The sequence below is a fragment of the Erigeron canadensis genome, chromosome 4 (assembly GCF_010389155.1).
Source record: "Erigeron canadensis isolate Cc75 chromosome 4, C_canadensis_v1, whole genome shotgun sequence".
NCBI classification, from domain to species: Eukaryota; Viridiplantae; Streptophyta; class Magnoliopsida; order Asterales; family Asteraceae; genus Erigeron; species Erigeron canadensis.
Genome location: NC_057764.1, coordinates 24,174,698 through 24,197,601, shown reverse-complemented (window position 1 = coordinate 24,197,601; position 22,904 = coordinate 24,174,698). Strand labels below are relative to the sequence as shown.

At 33.1% G+C, this 22,904-nt stretch overlaps 1 protein-coding gene across 3 annotated transcripts; it reads right to left on the bottom strand.

The window, feature by feature from the left end:
• Nucleotides 1-1,734: 1,734 nt before the first annotated feature.
• LOC122595948 (glycine--tRNA ligase, chloroplastic/mitochondrial 2) lies at nucleotides 1,735-21,214 on the bottom strand. Of its 3 annotated transcripts, XM_043768430.1 has the most exons (36): nucleotides 20,925-21,214; nucleotides 19,791-19,841; nucleotides 19,467-19,534; nucleotides 18,389-18,470; nucleotides 18,245-18,308; nucleotides 18,046-18,101; nucleotides 17,211-17,288; nucleotides 16,663-16,737; nucleotides 16,510-16,580; nucleotides 16,215-16,331; nucleotides 16,027-16,128; nucleotides 15,454-15,580; nucleotides 14,789-14,872; nucleotides 14,548-14,634; nucleotides 13,920-14,021; nucleotides 13,635-13,698; nucleotides 12,940-12,995; nucleotides 12,478-12,549; nucleotides 12,002-12,084; nucleotides 11,324-11,372; nucleotides 11,116-11,178; nucleotides 10,945-11,034; nucleotides 9,949-10,035; nucleotides 9,515-9,586; nucleotides 9,382-9,440; nucleotides 9,206-9,299; nucleotides 8,515-8,733; nucleotides 8,140-8,234; nucleotides 7,724-7,814; nucleotides 7,542-7,646; nucleotides 6,968-7,006; nucleotides 6,689-6,778; nucleotides 5,971-6,072; nucleotides 2,954-3,035; nucleotides 2,620-2,705; nucleotides 1,735-2,173 (listed from the first exon to the last, which is right to left on the bottom strand). In XM_043768430.1, the coding sequence occupies exons 1-36, from the start codon at nucleotides 21,162-21,164 to the stop codon at nucleotides 2,075-2,077; spliced, it is 3,201 nt and encodes a 1,066-aa protein (XP_043624365.1). In that variant the 5' UTR covers nucleotides 21,165-21,214; the 3' UTR covers nucleotides 1,735-2,074. The 3 variants fall into 3 exon arrangements, with proteins under 3 accessions (XP_043624365.1, XP_043624366.1, XP_043624367.1); XM_043768431.1 differs by lacking the exons at nucleotides 19,791-19,841; nucleotides 20,925-21,214 and having other exon boundaries at nucleotides 18,389-18,483; nucleotides 19,467-19,490; XM_043768432.1 differs by lacking the exons at nucleotides 19,791-19,841; nucleotides 20,925-21,214 and having other exon boundaries at nucleotides 18,389-18,462; nucleotides 19,467-19,488.
• Between the last annotated feature and the right edge of the window lie 1,690 nt (nucleotides 21,215-22,904).

The following is a 22,904-nucleotide window of genomic DNA, read 5'->3' as shown; positions in this document are numbered from 1 at the left end:
GGAGGATACTAACTGATCGATATAAGTAATCTTTTTTATATATTGAACAAACTATAATTGTAGTTATCCAATATAATAGTTATCTTTGGTCGACTACTATGTGTAAATATATATATATTTATTTATTTATATATTTATTTATATATATAATATAATAAAAAGTCAAGAAAAGTCAAAATTAAAAACTTAAAGAAATCGAAATGTGATTGGTTAATAAATTATTAAAGTTACTGTGTTTTAGTATAATAAAAGATATATATAATCTCCATTATGTGCCACTAATTGTTAAATCAGATTTATAGAGGTCTTTTTTTTTTTTTTTCAACAAGCAGGCTTTTTTTGTTTAAGTTTTTAAAGAGGCGGACTTTTTTTTAAGTAGTTTAACAACTGTTGTAAAATGTGAAAGGTAAGACAACATTAAAATAAAGAAACCGTAGAACTAATACTATTGTCCCTAGGTGAGGTCACATGGTCCCCAAATTTTGTTTTCTCAAAATAAGGAATTGTTTTACAGAGAAAGCATAATCGCAGACATTCACATTTCATAGTGAAAGCGACCACAAATTGTTGTAAAGAGGTGTACGCAAAACACTGCCCTTAAGAAAAATGGAAAATGTATATTGCCAGCTACAATAGATAATTACATACACACAACAACAACTACAATAATAACAAAATTTGCTTTAAAAGAAAAATAAAAAATTGTAGCTATTTCATGATTAACGTTTCTTTGCATATATAAAGAGTGTTAGAAAATTTACGATGTGGATAATGGCATACCTCAACAATCTTTTATATTACGTGTGTGTTTTTCAATTCTGTGTGTTATGTTTGTTTACTAGTCGAAGGATAGTGGCTTACTAAAGATGAATACTTGATATTCACGTTTATATATAACTTCTGATTTTAATCTTTATAGTTTCAACTTTTACATCAAGGGTTAGGGTCTTGGAGTGTAATGATATACACGAAAGTTTATGTTATCTAACGAATTACTCGAATATTCATTTTATGTAATGAATTTTCAAATCATTGTTATTGCTGATACCGTTATCAAATTCCATTTAAGTTTAAAATAATCAAATCAACACATTTTCACGTTAATAATTGGCATTTTGAGATACAGAACCTCTAAAGTTGCGTAAAATTATAGCAACTTTAACCCTTAGATTAAAATAAAGAAGCAAGATCAAAATATGAAGTTTAAATATTAACTCTTAGTATTAATCATCAACTCAATTTTAGAAGATTCTTATAAACAAACACAAAAGTAATATTAAAATATATATATATATATATATATATATAAAGCTTGTCTAAGCGACATGTAGAGGTAACATCAATTAGACTCATCTTTCATTCAACTATTTTGTACAAAAACCTAAGAATAACTTTTATTCTTTAAGAAATACTACGAAAGTATCCATTGTACTGGACGTCAATTAGAATCCCAACTCTTAATCATGTTAAGCTAATAAACCGAAACCATTTTGGTGCCGTCCAGTATTGATCTTTTATATCTATGCATGTAGCACCATAGCCTCTGCTACAAGAAAAAACATGCATAAATTACCGAGTTTGGTGCTTGTTTTCATTTAATTGCTATGAAAGATTGATTCTAGTGATTTTGTTCACCGAGTGTTCTATATTGTGATTAGATTTCTTTAAATACTCCATACAAAAGAATGCCTATTCAAACAGCAGAACTATATATAGCACAACAAAAGTATGCAGTTGATCTAATAAAACATCTTAATGAATGGCAACTATTCGCTTATAAGCTATCATGCTAGGTTAAAACAGTCGATGTATTTATTTGATAATAAAATGAACAAATTCCCTATAACTTAAACTATATCAAACATGTTCATCGCGCTCCACAACTGCAGAAACCAACTAACCTATTAGAAGGCCTGGATAATCAATGCCCTCACAACGCTATCTCCACAGTAAACTATAATTCGAAGTGTTATCAATACTGCAAAAAGAATACCCCATGTACCAAACTTTTTCGCATCGTGAAAACGGTAAGTTATAAAAGAGTGCCCCCTCTAAATGGAAAGTAATAAAAATGTCAAAATCCAGGCAAAACTGAGAGGTCGGCTATTCCTCTTGGGAGTTCAGAGATTTCTCTAAGCAGTGCAAGTCTGTTTTTTCTGATCTTTTCATCTTCCTGCAAATGCAAGCATCAACAATTAATTAAAAGTTTTCTTAAATCAAACTTGAATATATTTTGCTTAATGTATATAATCATAAGAACCAATTACCAATCTATAAGCGTAACAGGATGATCATATAGTTTGCAGTACAAAAATTGTACATTGAATATTTAGGGTCATACCTAGCACTTTAAAAATATAAGATTTTGATTTGAATCGTGGAGCCAATATGATGGTGTTTCGGATGAGATGTGTACTCATTTTAAATGAAAATAACAATTGAACAATTTCAAAGTAACAAGAAATCTCTCCTTTAAAAGCTATAAAATCAATTTGGTTAGTAGTTTGTCAAAGTGAAAAAATGCATTTTCCCAGTCATCTTTTTGCAAGAATTGCAATTTAAGCTTAGGACCATAGGAGTGTTTTATAGCGAAACTTTGAGATATTCAAGAAAACGTACCACCATAACAAAAACATGAGCAAAGAAATCTTCTAATGGCTGAACTAGTTGCAAAGACGTTTCAACAAAATTATCCACCTCAATACCTGAAAATTTTCGCAGAGAACAAGTTCATAAGAAGTGCATATATAGATACATAGTTTGCTATATGTTGAGTTTTAATAACAAAAATCTTATAACCAAACCCAATACTATCTATAACTTGCAACCAAAAACTGGAAGACAAATTATTTAGCCACTTCGGGAACTTAAAAAAAAGGACATCTCTAAGTGAAAACTGTAGCAATTTTGATGAGACGGAAGGAAACTAACTTTTATAGAACAGAAAGATTACCTGGATGTATTTTGCTTTTAATAGACAAAAAAGTGCTCCATAAAGCTTTCTCTTCATCCGTCTCAAGTGATGCTTCATCCACCTAAAATGAACCAATTTTCCAATACCGTCAAGAGCAAATAAATTTTGGAAAATCTGAAAACTTAGTCTAGAGAGAAAAATAGTAAGAAAATAAAAAGAGTCAAATGGGTTACTCGTTGCCCAAAGTCTTGAATGCATACAACCTCCTATTCCTTGAACTTTTTGAAAAATAATAGATTACTGCTGTATTAATAATAATTTATGTAACTTGACAAACTAATTATACATAAAATAAATGAATAAAACTGTTTGGGATTTGTCAATCTGATTTATTCCAAAAATTTAAGTTACCCAATCACCTGATCCATCCATATAGCCATCTCTAATTAATTTCTTTGTATGACTCCTTATAGGTTATTGTATTTGATTATTATTCATAAGGATTACAAGAGACTATATTTATAGAGTAGCCTAAATCAAAGGAAGGAAACTAAAACTATAGAAACATGGTAAATGGAAACTAATGTATGTCTAATATCCCCCCGCAAGCTAAGGACGGGGAGCAACCTTTAGCTTGGATCTTATGTCGAGGAATCGAGCAGCTGAAAGTGGCTTTGTGAAGACATCTGCAATCTGGTCATCTGTAGAAATGAATTGTATCGATAATTTTCTTTCTGCAACTTTTTCTCGAACAAAGTGAAAATCTACTTCAACATGCTTCGTACGTGAATGAAAAACTGAATTTGCTAAAAGATATGTCGCACCTAGATTATCACACCACAACGTGGGAATGTTCTTGAGTCAATCGGTGCATCAAAGAAAGGAAACTAATACTATGTAACAACAATTCCACAGTTGTTACACGGTATCAAAGCCACAAAACCCTTAAAAAAAAAAGAAGTCGATCGGTGAAAAAAAAAACAAACAATTCTTTCATAGTTCTTGAGTAGTAGCAATCCTACTCGTCGAATATCTACATCAACATTAAAAAGCAACTTTCTATGAATTTATTTATCCGTCGAATTAAAGTGAGGGGATTTGGAATCAGCAAAACAAATAGATAATTAATATTAAGGTGCTTGATATATGGAGTGTTGATTTGTTAGCCGCAAAACAATTAGAAAATTAATATTAAGGTGCTTGATTCATTGATTGTTGTTAGCCGAAAGAGACAAGAATTTGTTTTTTGATTTCGTAAAGTTACAGTCGAAGAAAGTAGCTCAATTTAATTAGGAGGTCCGTGTTGAGTTGTTTTCGGCCGAAGAAAGAAAGGGAGAAAAGAAACAAGCACGTCAACATTAATTAGCATCTCAGTATCTTTTATTTTCAATTAGTCCCATCCAATCGATCAAATACACTTATTAATTTGAAGAATATGGAGACATATATGGAGATCTTACAACAACTACAACAACTGGTTGCCCAACTTGGTCTACAAATAGGACCGATATCTATCCACTCACAGGGGTATTACACAAGTCACTCGAAGAACAATGACAATTTTCACAGAAGATTTTACAACCGCAACCAAGGAGGTAATCGAAACTCAGTTATGTTTAGTTTTCTAAATAAAATTTATGGGACGTGTAACAACTGTGGAATTATTCATATTCCATCACAATGCCCAAATCGTGACCCATCCACTTTCCGGACGAGACAACCATCTGTCAATTATGTCAACCATCGTTCACAGGCATCTAGTTCATGGCTTTGCGACACGGGATCAAACAACCACGTTGCGAAAGATTTGTCACTTTTTTGATATCACTCAACCCTATTATGGTTGCGACAATCTACATGCTGGTGATGGTAAGGGCTTACCCATTTTGCATATTGGTTCATCTCGTTATTATTCACCTAGCAAAACTTTTTCCGTAAAGGATATTCTTCATGTTCCCGAAATCAAACAAAATCTCCTTTCTGTTTAAAAATTTTGTCGTGAAAACGATGTTTATTTTATCTTTTACCCCACCTTTGTCGTAAAAGACATACATACACACAGTACACTTCTCATGGGTCCTAGTGATGGAGGACTCTACAGACTCAACTTCCTAGCCAATCAACCAATTCCAAAAATTGCTTTCTCAATCGCCTGAGCCTCTACAACTACATGGTATCAACGTCTGGGACATCCACATTCCCAGTTGTTTCAAACTATGCTTTCTAAGTATCATTTACCTATCTCCACCAAAGATTTTGATTTCCATTGTACTTCTTGTTCTGTTGGAAAATCTTCCAAACTCCACTTGTCCTCATCCGAACATAAAAGCACCCATATTTTAGACCTTCTGTTTTCGATCTTTGGGGGCCCGCACCAGGATGGACATCACTACTTCCTCTTATGTGTTGATCACTTCTCCAAATTTATGTAGTTGTTTCCTTTAAAACAAAAGTCTAATGTGTTTGAGGTTTTTAAACGTTTTGTCGTCATGGTTGAACGACAATTTTCTAAGAAACTTAAAAGAGTGCAAACTGATTGGGGAGGAGAATTCAGAAAACTCTCCTTTTTTCGCCTCACTTGGTATCATACATCGTTTTTCTTGTCCACACACCAGTAAACAAAATGGTATTGTTGAGAGACGTCACCGTCATGTGGTGGAAACCGGTCTTACATTAATGGCACAATCCCATGTTCCACAACGCTTCTGGCATTATGCCTTTGAAACTGCTATCTATCTTATAAACCGCATGCCTACTCGTACCAGCTCTAACACATCTCCATTTGAATACATTTTCAAAACCAAACTTGATCTATCTTTTCTTCGTGTCTTCGGTTGTCAATGCTTTCCACACCTTCGTACTTATAACCCAAACAAAATGGATTTCCGCTCTGATACCATATGACACCATATAGGTTATTGTATTTGATTATTATTCATAAGGATTACAAGAGGCTATATTTATAGAGTAGCCTAAATCAAAGGAAGGAAACTAATACTACGGAACATGATAAATGGAAATTAATATATGTCTAATACTTTGTAATGAGAAAATACCTTTATGCCAGCATCGACATCCTTCCCACGAACAATTCTTGTTGGTCGAGAATATGCTTCAACGACCTTTGGCAGAAGTTCCCCTCGTGACAACACATCCATCTGTTACTCATTATATTAGCAACATACTTGATCTCTTCTTTACGTATAAGACATATAAATAGATAAGACGATATATTTAGGAGGCAAAACCATAGAACCTATGAAACTGAATACTCAATCCATGACATAAAAATGGGAAAAAAAGAAAACATATTTCTTTGATATGTCCTGTGAAAATATCAGAAGTTCCTATAGTGAGATGTCACAAGTAACTTATGTCAAGAAAAGAAAAAAAAATTATTTGCCAAGTATCATCGTTACAAAGTATTAATTTTTTCAAAAGACCAAGCTTTTTATTTATACCCAATTGGGAAGAGCCGAAGAGGTTACATGCAGCTCTACAAGCAGGAGAATAAAAAAATTCTAATACATATGTACAGCAAATAACCAAATCAAATCCAACTAAACAAGGGCACTAACAGGTCACACTGTTCCAAAGTATCAGTGTTCTACCATCTTATTATTACATTCTTCTAACAGGGGATTTTCTCATTATTACATTCTTTAAAACCAAGTGTTGGGTTGAATTAATACGAAGAAAAGATTAAACCCATCGATGAACATCTGCAAGCCAAGCGGCATAAAAAAGATAAAGTCATGTTGATCTGTGGCTTACTTTATATGCTGATTTTGCTGCCAAACTAGGTTGATTTGCACGCTCTAACAAGATCGAACGCACCACTTCTGGATTTATTCCCTTATCAACCTAACATCACCAAAGAAACCGATTAAATCATGAAAGAAATGATTTGCTACAAAATTTGACTTTTGAAAGCTTCAAACTAGGTTATTTTTGGAGATGAAAAGATAAAATAAATGGCATTAGAAATACAAAAGTTAGAAGTGAAATGTCAGAATCTTTGAAATTGAATAGCTAGGAGATGAGTAGACATACCAGAAATTGTTCAAGTCTTCGTGTAACAAATTGAAGCACCTAAAATTGAAGCGGAAAAAAGAAAAATGGTTTCATGAAGAAAAGGAGCATGTAGATGAAGCGTAAAGATAGTTAATTATAGCATGGAAAATATAAATACAAAGATCTATAAACAAGAGAAGTAAAACAATCCATCAACCAATGCGTCAATGCCTAATGACTATACTTCGTTCCCAAGATATGCAATGTTAGAATAGATAGATGAGAGTTAGACCACTGATTGAATATATACTCACCCACCCACAGAATTAAAGTACACTTAGTGTGAGAAGCATATCGATGGATGAGCTGCATACCCCCTCACATGAGAAAGTACAACATTTACTATTGTTACACACCTCAAACAGGTACCATGTTCATTCATATAGCAAGAAATATTTTAAAATGTCAATTAAATTTCATACCTTTTTAAAAACTTTATGGTACTTGTTAGAATTCACAATGCTATGTATTTGCCCGAGGGTTTGTTACATATAATAATATATATGTTAACATTTTAATTACAGGATGTAAGAACTATAAACTGTATGCTTACCTCATCTAGTGTTCCTTCTTCTATTTTTAAGGATTGAGCAGAGGCGGCAACCTCCAAAGCATGTCGCAAGTCCAAGTTTCTATTCTTTTCTACCAGGACTTGGACCTGAAACAAGTCAATATATAGAATTTCTAAGACGTCAATAGATAAGAGTTGACTAAATACGAAGTCAGATCACTTACAAGACCATAAGAGATTCTCCGTAGACCAAATGGATCATTAGTCGAGCTTGGTTGACATCCAGCTCCAAACAAGCCAACTAGGCTATCTAACCTGCCAAATTGATGGAAAACCTATTGAAAATCATGCTCTCCACACACAAAGTATCCTATGACTGTTGGCCTGTTGCTCTTAAAAGGTAGAATTCAACTTCAAAGTGACACCATATCTTCAATCTTTGAGAAGTATCATTTGTTAACCATTTAAGCTTCATATCAAAAAATCTTACAGTCTTTCATTTTTTACCCCAAAAAGTTCAAACATCATCTTTCTTTTCTTCTTTTTCCCTTTTATCTTGACAGATTTACAAATTAATTTGTAAATTTTAAATATGGATACAAGTTCATGATATGTCCATGACTTATTAGAAGCACTTTACCTGTCTGCAATGGACAATACAGTTCCTACATCGGTTTCCGGGAGTATATCACCAGAAAATCGTGGGAGTGTGATCTCAAACAACGCATCTGCAATCTGATATATTAAATTTTCCGATCAACAAGTGTAATAACAGCTTGTATTCTACATGTATGACCCCCTCTCCGTCTCCCTTATTTCTCTCTCTAGGTTCATGCATGTATTTACAAATCAATTTTCCCCGACTAGAATTGAGCAAAATAAAGTGAAGCAACAAAGTGTAGCGAGTAAGATAAAATATGTATCCCCATGAAACAAAATCAGTATCCCAGTGTAACAGCATCTATATTAAGATATGAACAGAGCAAAACTTATGATAGAGTATGAATTTGAAAACCTGTTGCGAGTATCCTTCACGAAGAGCATAGTGGCGTGCCATTATTCCTGATAGGGAAGTAAACTCTGTAACAACAGCAGTTGAGAGGTCAGACATAGCCAGTGATGCAGCTTCTTGAGTAATCTGGAGCTTATCTTCACTAATTCCTAAAGCCAATCCGAGTTGAGTAATAGTACTCTCCACCCGTATCATTTTGTCCTCCATTGTTCCAAGTTTCTCCTGAATAGCTCAAATTGTAAGAGACACAGATCAGAACATCAATTACATCAACTAGCATTTTATCCAAACCAGTAAGGAGTAGGGTGATAAAGAACTTAAAGATATTAAGAGGTGACAACTTCGACCATTAACCAATGAATGGGTCAATTTTGGTTGTTTTATATCTCAAATGACTCAAGTAAAACTTTATAACTTAGGGGAACACTTCAAATGGTCAAAAAAATTAAGGTCGCCCAACATCAACTTTGAATCCGTAAAGCATCCTAACTATCCAGGATTTGAGTTATTACTGTAATGATAATGTTCTGTAATCATTGCCAATTTATTCATATTTATGTCACTGATTTTCACCCAGACCCACTTGAAGATGTTCCCAAAATGTCCATCTTTCCATCTCTAGTTTTCAAGATAACTTAGATCCAAAAGATCTTGAATCAACTTTTTCCAAGAAAACAGAGTAAGAGGCACGTACATGAAACAGGATTCCATTGAGTTGAGAGCGGAACTCTGAAAACCTTTTACTAGTATCTAACTCATAAAAGAACTTAGCATCTTCATATCGAGCTCTGAAATGAAGGAAATTATTCAGCTCATTCGGTTGAACCTCACAAGTATAATAAACCGACATATAAGAGAGAGAGTCCAAACCTGAGTACAGCTTCATTTCCTTTCCTAACAACTGACTCGTTAATTGCTCCATTTGCAACCTAATCAACGGCAGAACATAGATATAAGTTTAAAATGCCTTAATTGCGGTTTTGAAATGGTGTTAATGACTCACAGCAATGAAATATGGCAACAGATTTCCTTTATTGTCTGTCAAGGCAAAGTACTTCTGATGTTTCTGCATAACCTGCAAAACTAAATTATAATTCAGCAAACAATCCGAAAAGAATATATAGTTATGTTTAGATTTACTTCAAAAACAGCACAAGATATGAAATTCCAAAATAAGCGATGAAGAGACGATGAACATATTTAAATTACATTGTCACAACAACATATTTAAATTATAAGGATATTTTTATGGCCACTCACTGTTATATACGCCATAAGTTTAGGATTGATAATATCAAACACACAAAAATGAAAATTGTAGAAAGTAAAGAATGGCACAATATATAAACCATATCCAAACATGATGTGTAAGACATGATTATCTTTACTGTTTGTAACAGCTTTTCTAGCAGATATTTTAAGAAAAAAACACCATACCATTACTAGTAGTTCTTTCGGTAGCACCAGGAAGGACTCTGAGAATTTCCCAAGCACGGGAACAGGTGCCTCCACAAGGTTTACAACCTACATTCATTAGCCCAAACACTCGGTTAAACTTAGAAAATGTGAGATTGCAGGAAGAGGTGCCTCAACAAGGCTTCAACCCCAATCCATGTTGATAAGAGCTCTATATTTATTAAAGGGATAATTATGACGAGTTGCTGGAGCACTTGGAAAGCTAGGAATGAGGTCAAATTCACTAATGCCATTGTGAATGTAACCGGAATTACTCAAAACATTAAGTCTCTCGGGTATTTATGGTATAGATACAGAACGAAACATAAGAGCCTCACTTGGCACAATCAGTGTAACTTTAACCTATTGTAAGTATTTGTGTATATAAAATTATAAACCGCCGGTGTTTTGCCGGGGTGAGTGTGAATAAAATTTAATTTTCAAAAAAAAAAGTTATATTCTATCTTGGGTAGCAAGTTAGGAATTTATAATAAACAGAGATTAAAATGTAGGGTTTTCTTATGTGGAAATTGGTCATCAGAAAAGTTAGGAGAGATCCTACCTCCACAAAGTAGGCCCGGGGGATGGTTGCTCTCGAGAGCATCGGACTTTTGTATTTTTTAATTATCGTTTATTATCAATAAACTTATCATCCAGTTCGTATCACATATACTTAAGTCTACTCAGGTTATGTTTGACGTCTAAAAGGTCAATGGGTAATAAAATAGTTGACTAATAAGGGAACATGTCAAAAGTCACCTAAAATGTATATCGATAGTATTGTTAAGAGAATACAATGGTAGGATCTTATGGCGCACTAACTATTTACATTTGCATTTACAATAATGAACACTGTTGGACAAAGAGTAGTTCAGGTCATACTCACCTACACACAATTACTCATATTGACATATTACCTAACCCGCCCAAGCTGCCCATTATGCCACCTGCCACCTTCAATAATGTAAGACCAGTTACCTCATCAAGTAAGCTAGTCTGCATCACAAGACATCCATTGACATCTTTTGCTAAATCATTGGATCGTTCTATAATTATATTCTTCCGTAACTGCAACAATGACAACAATTAATAAGCAAAGTCTAGATACATTATTATCGATAATAAATGATACATGCAGTTTTAAGTAACCTCGGTGTCAACGGAAATTCCAGCTTTTTGCATTACCCCCGCATAAGACTCTGCACTATCAACCTGCACAAATATCAAAATCTCATTATCATATATCAACAACTTTGTTTCAAGTGAAAACTAGGGATTACTAAATTTTTTAAGGGATTTTGAAACTCCATTACGGCATTACCAGTAAGAATAATTAAAGTTAATGTATCACACATACCGTGACCGTTGCCGATGTCGTGTTCCGGAGACCATGAGATTTATTACCACTGCGGTCAAACAACACAATGAAAATTGATTATATGAAAACAAGAAGACTATACTCAGCCAAGTACGATTTTATCTTGATGACTAGGTTCTGCTATTCTGTTATGCTTTCATATAAAAATAACATAAGGTTTAGTGTAATAGCTACTCGTTACGTGTGGATTATTTATGCAAACTGCACCTTTTGAATATTATAATACATCTTAAAAGAAAAGGATGGCAAACCTATCATGCTTTTCTTATGGCAATTATCTCAAAACTATTAATGGGTTGTCTACTGTTAACTGCTTTGAAGTATCTATATTGGCTCATAAATGATATTTCAAAGCCCTTTTCTGCTGATACAAACAATTAAAAATTTCAAGCATATTGTTATAAGATAATTAAACATGTAAAAAGGAGGATTGTTTGAATGAGATATTGGATGATACTCCTATCAGAACATAGGTCACATTTCTGCTTTTGGCAGACTCCATTTGAATTACATTTTGCCCATTAGAAATGATTACAGTATATAGATAACGCCAGATCTAGTTAGTTACTATGTTCTTTGCTTGTCATTATTATGGGATTTTATAATGTTTGACTATTAGTCAATGTCTTTTGAGAATTATTTGAAGTGACCACTTGCCTCAAAGTACCAGCGAAGGCAAAAGGAACAACTGCATTTCCATGTAGGGCCAATATCCAACGGATAGGTCGGCTAAAGAGTACCTGGATGATAGCAGAATAAGCTGATTATTCACATCTTAAATAAACAGAAAATTTACTCAAGCAGACAATTATCGAAAAGAATGGAAAACTTAATCATCCATATGGATGTTGTAAGACCAAAGATTATATGGTTCTCAAATTGCATGACTTTATGATAGTAAACGTTTACACATATATCAATCAGTTACATATGTAAATTGTATATTAAGCTAGAAAACATAGAACTACAGGAAAGTTGGCTATGAATAATTAAATCTCAATGCAAGACTAACCAAAAGGTCCATTTATTGTTTCCTAAAAATGAAAAGAAACTTATTTTATAATATGGCAGCGCTTACTTAAAAGACACATATACAACCAAAGGCTTATAAATAACAATTCTAGGAGCCACACCTCAGAGTTCCATCGCATGGACTTTGGAAATGATACTTTAGCAATTGCACCAGGCAACTCCTTCGATAACACCTATAGAAAATAAATACAAGATCAGATTCAGATTATTAAATTACCTAAAGCTAAAAGTATATTTACAATTTCTAGTTTCTATATAGTTATATAAAAAGAATGTTATATGGAAACAACCCTTAAACATACTAAACATTTACTAATCCGGAATCCCAGAAACCCATTAAAAAAAATGTGGTTCCCTTTATCCTTTAAGGCTTTTTAATTAGTTATACCGTCCCCCAATGAACTTAATTCTAGCTTTGTCACTGTTCGGACAGATTGAAAAAATGTATAGTAATGCAAGTAATACGGGAATATATAATATGAAATGAAAGGCCAGATCCTCTATAAACATAACCCTTTCCCACTCACTATCAACAATATCAAAATGGACTTTGTTTAATGTACCTCCAGAGCAAGCTGTGCAGACTCCATCACACGAACATAAACATACTCTGTCTTACCTATTACAATATCAGAAGAGTTATAATTTCGTTAGTTTGTGAAATTGATTGATTGAAATGATAATTGTTTTTCGTCAAAGAAATTTAGAGAGAAAAAAAAAAGCTATAGTGAAAACAACATACACATAAAATATAGACACGATACAGTAATATCCATCTATAAGATCACGTCTAAAAATTTGGTATTTAACAGCGATAAAAAGCATGCATCAATAAATGAGAAGAACGCTAAAGTCAACTCTTATTAAATACAGATAGATCTAGGGGATAACTCTTATTAAGTGTTTATAAACTTCAAAATGATCTATAACAAATTCCATATAAGTTCTCATAAACGAATATGCCATGCAATGTCTCAAACTTCAAAGATAGAGCAAAACAAGAAGAAAATTAAAATACAGCTCTCCATAGACACAAAGGTATACCTTCAATGAGAAGAACGCTAAAGTCAACTCTTATTAAATACAGATAGATCTAGGGGATAACTCTTATTAAGTGTTTATAAACTTCAAAATGATCTATAACAAATTCCATATAAGTTCTCATAAACGAATATGCCATGCAATGTCTCAAACTTCAAAGATTGAGCAAAAAAAGAAGAAAATTAAAATACAGCTCTCCATAGACACAAAGGTATACCTTCGGTTTTTTTATACATCGAGTCCACTGGAACAGAGTTTCTACGACAAAAACCCTCAGCTGCCTAATAAATGAAAAGAAATAAAAAATCAGCAATTAGTTCAAGCTCTAACAAGTAACAACACAAAATATATAATAAAACTGAATAACGACTAATTTCCACAAGATTTTAAAGTTTGCTCAAGATACAAAGGAAGCAACTCAGCAAGGCCTTGTCCAAGAGAAAACAAAGAAAGCTTTTTTCACATACACACACTCAAGGAGAAATTACAGAAATCAAGATACCTTAGTTGGATTTCCTTGATTATCAAAAGCTTTCAAAACTGGAGGCCCTCGAACCTCGACTTCATTTGCCGATTGTTTGGAGCATAGGTTTTCAACACTAATCTGCAATCCCAAAAGTTGAAATGAAAAGCAAGTCTAAACAGCAATAGATCATATGGTTATATATTATCACACTAGATGTTTACATTTTTAAAGGATTAACAACAAAGATTATAGTTGGCCATTTCAACTCATTTACTTATGAATGGGATGATTAGAGATGTGTTTTATCTCAGGTATGTCAAATGAAACAAATCAAAACTTTAGGTAAAAAGAAACAAGTTAGATGGGCCGTTTGAAACCCCCACAAATCTATGTGTAATGGATAGAACCAGCTAAACCGTCTTATTAAAAGATTCGGATCATTATTGTAATGGTAATTTGGTGATCATAACTAAATCATTCTTTACTTATAACAACCTGAAGAAGAGAACGTTAATGGGTCAACCCACCCGTCCCTGCTTGATCTTACAAAAGATAGAACATGTCACCCCAACCCAATCTGGCCTAAACCTAAACACCCCAATTATCCACCTCTGACTTATCCTATTACTCACACCAAACCATAGAAAGGAAGAGGAAACCATACTACTAGTCTCCTTGGGGTGCCATATACAAGAACTTCACCATGAGTCAACCTTTGTTTGCCAAGTAATTGCACAATTAAATCTTTGAGCTGAAATTATACATTATAGCCAGAGATACGTAATTAGAAACAAGTATTAAAATAATAATAACGAATGCACAACTAGTAGACCCAAAGTTTTATATATTTTTAATTGAAAAGAAAAATAATTACAAGCTAAATAAACCGTAAAAGAAAAACATACTTGCTGTCCAGCACTAGCAACATCATTTGGTGGTAACTCTTCTGTTCCAATCTCAAGAAGCAGCAATCTCGGTTCAGTAGAGACCTACACTTCATAAAAACCAGGGAAAGGTCTTAGTAAAACATATTAACTTTCACTAGACTACTATATATAAATATAATTACACACAATCCAACTAATAGAAACCTATTGCAACAAAACTTAAAGATGAGTTCATTAGTGTAATGGCCCCTTTATACCATGAACACTGTATACATTTCCTCTTTTGGAAGGATTTTGTGTCATAACTGCCATTACAAACAAGCTAATGATATTGATTTGGATCTACAAGATATCTTTCCTTACTTCTTTGAAGGGTCTTTCATATATTCGACAAATAGTCAAACACCTTAATCAAAATATCAAACTACATGTCTAGCCTAACCCTTTACTTTTCATGGGACGGAGTTAGAAGTAACTAGCAATGCCCAATGCCGAACAAAACAAAAGTAAAGAATTTTAAACCACTGATCTTGTAGTAAATATTTGTACATAGATTGTTGGAGATTCATTGAGATCAAAATAACATATTAGACTATTAGTATTAGTATTATCATCTCTCTTCTAACAATATATGTTCAAATTAGCTAAACCGGTGTTGAAGGACGAAAGGTAACTATAAGCACCTTTTTTGCTTCTGATTTTAAAACCTCCTTGGGAGTAGTAAGGTTATTAAATTGAGAAATAACGCCTAACGGATATCCGAGTGACTCTCTTGTATTTGACCAGAGCATGGCACATTGTCGAGCTAAACTGATAGAGAAAAAAGGCAACAAATGTGTCATATTGTGGGTAATTATTCTATACTCTTGTAAACCACTCAAAATGGGTTGGAATTAAATGGGTCATCTTTTAGTCGGATCAAAATAGGTTGGGTTGACCCACCAATACTTATTTTGTCCAGTTTTTTTTACTATTTAAAGATTGATAAAGGAAAAAAAAAAGCAGTGTCATTACAACAGCAAATCTAAATTTTTCAGTGTAACAGTTTAGGATGTTGTGTGCATTAAAGATAGACTTTGGACGTATTTCAACCCAATTGAACCTTTCAACTCATTCCCCAACTAGCAAAAATTTATATTTGACACCTACGAGATAAAATAAAACCCTATCAACCCATTTATAAGTAAAAGTTCAAGACTCCCGCCTCTTTTCTTGAATAAAGACATGATAAAAACATGTTAAAAAGAAGAAGCTACCTGCGCATCCGCCCAAAATAACGAGCACGTTCTGTTACCCCAACAAACCCTCTAGCATCTAAGATATTAAACGCATGAGAAGTTTTGAGAAGCTGATCATACCTATAGAAGTTCAGCAAACATCTGGTATATTATTAAAAAACGGAAATGATTGTGCACTACAATGGAAACAAGACATTAACACATACGCAGGTATTGCAAGACCTAAATCAAGCAACGCACGTGATTCTGCCTCGAAAAAGTCAAAGTGTTTCTGAATATGATCCACACTGGCATGTTCTAGATAATATGAACTCATTTCTTTCCTGCATCATCATAAGCTCATAGAATTAAAATCAAGTTTCAATTTCCCTTTTCCCAGGAATAACACAGATTTTTTTATGTTATTTATCCTACTTTTTTTTCATCCTTGATGTGTATGTATAATCTGTTTCACATATTCATCATAACACAAATTTAGCAAGAAAAGACAAAATAACATACTCATTTTCAGAGAAGAGCTCCCCGTAAGTGATTCCATCAGCATATTTGATTTTTTTAAAATGATCAACTCCCTAAAAGACAAAAAAAATATATTATATAAAGCAAGAAGAAACTGAATCAAAGTACAAACACAGTTGTGTATTATATTCTAACCTGAAGTAACATTAGGATGCGTTCAAGACCATATGTGATCTCAACAGACACTGGCATCAACTGAAGACTTCCAGCCTTAAACACGAGGGGTTAGAAAAGAGAGAATACTAGCAAAGATAGGAAAAAATGGGCTATGAAAAAGGTCTGGAGTGTAACGAGTCAGGCCATTTACTTGTTAATGGGATATTTAGGTTGTTTTTTTATCTCAAACAAGTCATATATAAAGCAGGTCATATGATCAAAAGTTGCCTGAAGTCCTTTTTAATTTAACGCATACAACCTCCTAAATCATTTTATAAAAATATTTAGATAATTATTGTGATCATAACTTTTTATGATTACCGTATCGAGTATTTATACTTTATATTAACAAACACATGAAAAAAGAGTTTGCGATTAAGCCCGGCCCATGATGACCTTTTACTAAAAATGACCCGTTTATACAACTGTTAGCCAACTCATAATGACCCTTACTAAAAATGACCCATTTCTACACCTCGTTAACCAGCCTGCCAATCTTGCCACATTTGAAAAGGCACATAAGGTACCTGTTGGAAGTAAGTAAACTGTGTAATCTCCATTCCATCCATCCAAATCTCCCAGCCCAATCCCCAAGCACCAAGTACCTAGTGGTGTACATGAGGAAGACCACGAGTCAAGGAACATTAGTTACTATATTGTAGAAAGAAAGCAAACAAACCTTTGTATTTCCGTTGTGACATCTAAAGTCCACTCACTTAAAATTTACACAAACCACTCGACTCACTTATTGCAACCAAAGCATCATTATTGTCTTAGTGCAGAAACGATGTGTGTTCTTTTGCATTTACTTTTTCAGGATTTATTTGAGATCTCACACTTATGAAGAATGTCAATTTTACAATTTGAAAGAATGGTGGTTTATTTGGGATAAAAATAGATACACAGGTTGATGATCACTCATTCAACTTCATTTGCCCTAGATAGTATTTTCCCTTCTATTTCCAGTGTTTCTTGCACAACTCAATTCAACTATCAATTACTTATCAAAGTTTGATAAGAAAGAAACACTACACTATGTCCCACAAGAACAGCAATATTTCTCCCACTAAAATGCCAACATTTCCCATTTTGGAAAGTTATAACAAAAGTAATACTTTCCTGTGTTTGATTCTTTTTTGACCATGAGAGTCACATTTATTTTTTATGTCATATGTTCACTGCAAGCTACTGGTGAACTACAATTAATACTTAAATAGAGTTCAGCATTGCAATCTTGTGGATCAGATCAGTGTAAATAAATGTTGAAAACTAACACTCTCAAATGTCAAAGTAGATATTAGAATGGAATGGAAGAAGCATGAGCTGAAACCAAAATTTTTAATAAAAGGCGATTTGACTTACTGGGCTTTCCCAATTGTCTTCAACAAAACGAATATCATGTTCATTGACATCAATACCTATGCAACAACAAGAAACGGTCGATTATTGGTTAACGGCAAGTCAGAAAACCACCATAATTATATAGATGAATAGCCATAGATACACTACACAAAAGTAAATAAACTCGTTAAAGGAAGTGTTAAAATATCAAAATCACAACCTAGAGCCGATAGACTCCTGAGGAAAAGGTCTTGTGAATTTCCAGGATCAGGCTTTAATATAACCTGTGAGAGAGAAAATTCATGAGATAAATAACATGTTTATTTTATTGATGATTTATAGTAAAAACTGAACCAATGGTAACCTGGAATTGAGTATGACGTTGAAGCCTATTAGGGTTTTCACCATAACGACTATCATCTGGCCGGATACTTGGCTCTGCATACCTTCCACCAGAAGCTACCAAATCAGCAATCACGTCAAACATTAAAAAACTCATATTTGACTCACAGAAACATAGAACTTATATTGGTAAGACTACTGTAGCATGTGCGCACAATAACGTAGATATCATTAACGTCCTATTCCTTTATTTAATTAACACTTCAATTTTGTGGGTCCATCAAGTATGCATAATCAGAAGAGATATAGGTGATTGTGAGTTTGTTTACATATTATGAAGCAAAAAAAGAAAACATCATGCGCACAAAATAGCGAATAATGCACCCTGAGCGAGTTTGTTTGAGTTGTTAGTACTTGCTCACGATTACCTAGAAGAAGTTTGCACCTCACGCCAGTGAATTTGGTAGTGGTGATAAGTTTTAACCAGTTTGGTTATTAATTGGTCAATGTGGTTAATTCTTACTCTAGAACAGGGCCAAAGGAGTCAAATAAATTCTTTTAATAATAAACAGAACAGGCCAGAGGGGTTAAACGGGTTTGCTTGGTGTATTTGCAATGCATACAAACTCCCAATTCCCAAATGCCAAATCACTTTACTCAAACACTTAGATTATTATTATTGTTATAATTTATGAAAAAACAGTTAACATAGTTATTCTATTAAAAAGTCAGAAAATGGACAAATCAGTGGTTGCAAGCAACCCTAGCCGAGCAGAAACGTCTCAAACTGTTCAAACAAGCGTAATCTGAAATTTTGCCTTGGCTAATTTAAGTGGCTACGGAGAGATAAATGATTAATGTCATGTTAGATGCACTCCAGATTACATAAGTCAGCTAGTTGCTTAAAGGTGTCTCCATACATATTTGGACCAAAAGGCAAACTTTAAACTGATTAGGTATTGAATATTGACAATATTAGAACAAAATCTCTAAAAAGACGATGGATGCTTAAGATGTATCTGAGTAGGCATTTGCATAATTCAAATAGAATTATATAAAGGTATAAAGCACATATATATCAACATTGAAAGCACACTTACGCAACATTCCATGGCTCTGGACCAAGAACCCTTAAGAATGTCAAGGGATTCATAGTCCCAGCTCCGACCTAGCCAATACAAACAAGACATACAATGATAAGCACAAGATATTGTCAATATAACCAAAAGAGAGAGCATGTGCAACCTTTGACTCTATGAGAGTTTTATCAACTGTAAACAAACCGAATTAACTATATCTTCAAAGATGCCATTTGTCATGCCACAAATCCTCAATGTTTTGTAGTATTTTATTATATTGCATACAACCAATGATCCCATAAGTTGCATCTAGCCTTGAAAATAAACTTGTTTATTACTTAGTACCTCAGTGTTGCTACATTGCATTATTGTGCATCCAACAGATGCCCAGTACTCCTGCAGCATAAGTAAAAAACATATGTTGGGAAAAAAAAAAGTAGCAAAAGAATGCTCGAGAGAGAAACTAATGGCTATATATTGACATTCTATTACAAAAAAGAAAAACAGTGATAAGCAAGATGATGATAAAAGTTGAGCACAAAAGCAAGGATTGAAGCATCCCTGCTTTGTAGATTCAATTATTAGGAAGAAGTGAGGTGAGGTTTAGCCTATATACATTTCTATCACATGGTCAAAATGTACTAATTATATTTCAAAAATGATTAGTGGCCTATTGGTAAGGTCTTTGACCTTGGGAGGATCTACGTGTTTTCGAGTCTCACTTCTCACATATGTGGAGGTGGATTAATATGGGGTTTTTCAAGAGTCCTAGATTTCATCTCAGGCATACGTGTGAAAATAGGAGTTGGAGTAGATTAGAATGTCATTCTCAAAAAAATAAAAATAAAAAATGAGACATTTGTTTTAAAAGTTACAACTTTTTGCTTTCAAGACTATGTATTCCTTCCCAAAATGGTTTATCAGTTATCATGGCAGAGAAATACTGACCCCATCGTTCTTTTAACCCAACTGACCCTCCCCCAATAATTCTCATTTTTTATATGAAACATATGTTGATTTAAGATTTCTTTTGCAAATACTCAAGGCCACAAATAAACCGGTTAGGCCTCGCACATCAGAGTCAAAGGCTCAACTTTCCCATGTAGCCTGAACAGGGAATCAGGGATTCATCATCCCCATTTACCTTGTTTTTTGCAATTACCCACTTCAATTGTAGAACAACATTGTATCAAGTAGTTCAAGAAACTAATCAAAACTATAACTTCAATATATAAACCTAAAAGCCAATGAGAAATAAAAAAATATATATATCCATTTTCCGAAGACATTTTACATGTCAACCTAATACAAATGCACACAAATTTCTTTAATTACTCATCAAGCTTCTTGCTTTTTCACACAAGATTAAAATCTCAATTCAATAAGATAAAACCCACAATTCTTGACACAGATTTATGCCAAACAAACAATAATAGATACAGATTAGTGTAAGTATAGGTCAGGATAGGTAAAACTTACCTGGAGACGTTGAATGGCTTGCTGAAAAGTTGGAATAGTAACTTTAATAGGTTGTTCCTCTGCATTTGAAGTTGATGTGGATTGAGATTGGGTTATTGCAAGACTTGTGAAACGGCGTCGTATTGGGAGGTGGTGGAAGAAGGGACGGCGGCGGTGGATTGTGGTGGTGGTGGTGGTGAAGAGAAGGGAAAGATGGGGCTTGAAAAGAGAGGTGACTAGTGGAAGTGTGAGTATCCCCATTTTTTGGTGAATGAAGTGTTTGTGTGTGTATGGGTTTTGATGGGGGTTTATCTTTGGAGGATGACAATGGGGTGATGATGACCTTGGTATATTTCTTTTCATTTATTTTTTTTTTTTTTATTTTGACAGGTTTGACATATTTACTTAAACTTTTTATTTTGAAAAATTGTAAAATATTTTATAAATAAATAAAATAACTACACTATTAATTTACATTATCCCTTTGACATCTTAAACAACTAAAATACATAGTATAACAAAAAAAAAAAAAAAAATTAATTTATCATATTTATCCTATAATTCCTAAAATATCACACTATATCATCTTACATTAATAGCCTACCCCTTTTGTCGTTACCACCACACCACCACCACCACGTCTACGCATCACGCAAGCAACTATCTAGTAAATTAACAAAGAAAGTGTCCACTAACATATATATATATATATATATATATATATATATATAATATATATAATATATATATGGAAAAGATAATTTGAGGCCAACTAAAAAAAGTCTAAAAATGAACCATTGATTTTCGTAAGTTACACACCACCATCATGATCTACTATGACTTACACATGATTTTTTCTGTGGGCCCGTTGCCGGAAAGTCTTAGTGTTTTTACAAAAAAGTCTTGTATATCGTAGTAGATCATGATGGTGTACAAAAATCAATGGTCCTAGTTGGTACTAAAATAAGAGATGGTCTCAAAATATCTCACCCCATATATATATATACTAGATATTTTACCCCGCGCGATGCGCGGCTAGTTAAAGAGGTTATTTTATGCATTAATAAATAGCTATTCTATAGGCTTATTATGTTGAAATTGATTATGTTATAGCTAATGGTTAATTCCTGGATTACTCTGGTCATCTTTTGTCTTTTCTGATATGTCGATATCACAATCACTAAACCTACTATAGTGATTACATACCAACATTTAACCTAAGATATTTTGATATCATCAACAAATCAAACGTAAATCGATAATGTAGCATAATATCTATATATTCATCAAACGAAATAATATATACAAAGTAAAAAAACTAAACATGACAAAAATTTAGTCATATAAAATACACATAAATACAATACGAATAAGTAAAAAACTAATAAGATAAATAAGAGAAAATCATTATAGTTTTTGCTTTCAGTTATGCTGAAAAGATGAAGAAACAACCTTATGTAGTGACGGGAAAAAATAATCTTAAACACAATTAGGAAATAAAGTATTTTATCTCCAACAATCAAGAAATTCATTCGTAAAACTCAAAATAACTACTTTTATCATTATAAAATAGACATTTTTTTGTGGCTAGAATAACCAATTTTGGTTAAGGTTTCGGCCAAGAGAACGAAGGAGAAACAACAAAATTGTTTGGTCGTGTATAACCTAATAATATTTTTAAATAAATTTTAAAATTTGATATATTCTTCAAAGTTGTATATATTTTAATAAATAATATTATTTATGTCAAATATCATTGCCAAATTAATAGATGTATTGGACGTCTTCTTATATCTTAATATGGGTTTTGAGTTTTTTTTTTTATTTTGTGCATATAGTTTTGATTTAATATTTTATGTTATATTTAATAAAATAAATTACATTGGTTTGAGAATAAATAGAGGTTATAAGATAAATATTGTAAAAAAAGTATAGAGATGCCACGTAGGATATAATCCTATGTGGCAATGTTTAAAGCTAACTTTAGGTTGAAAGAATGGT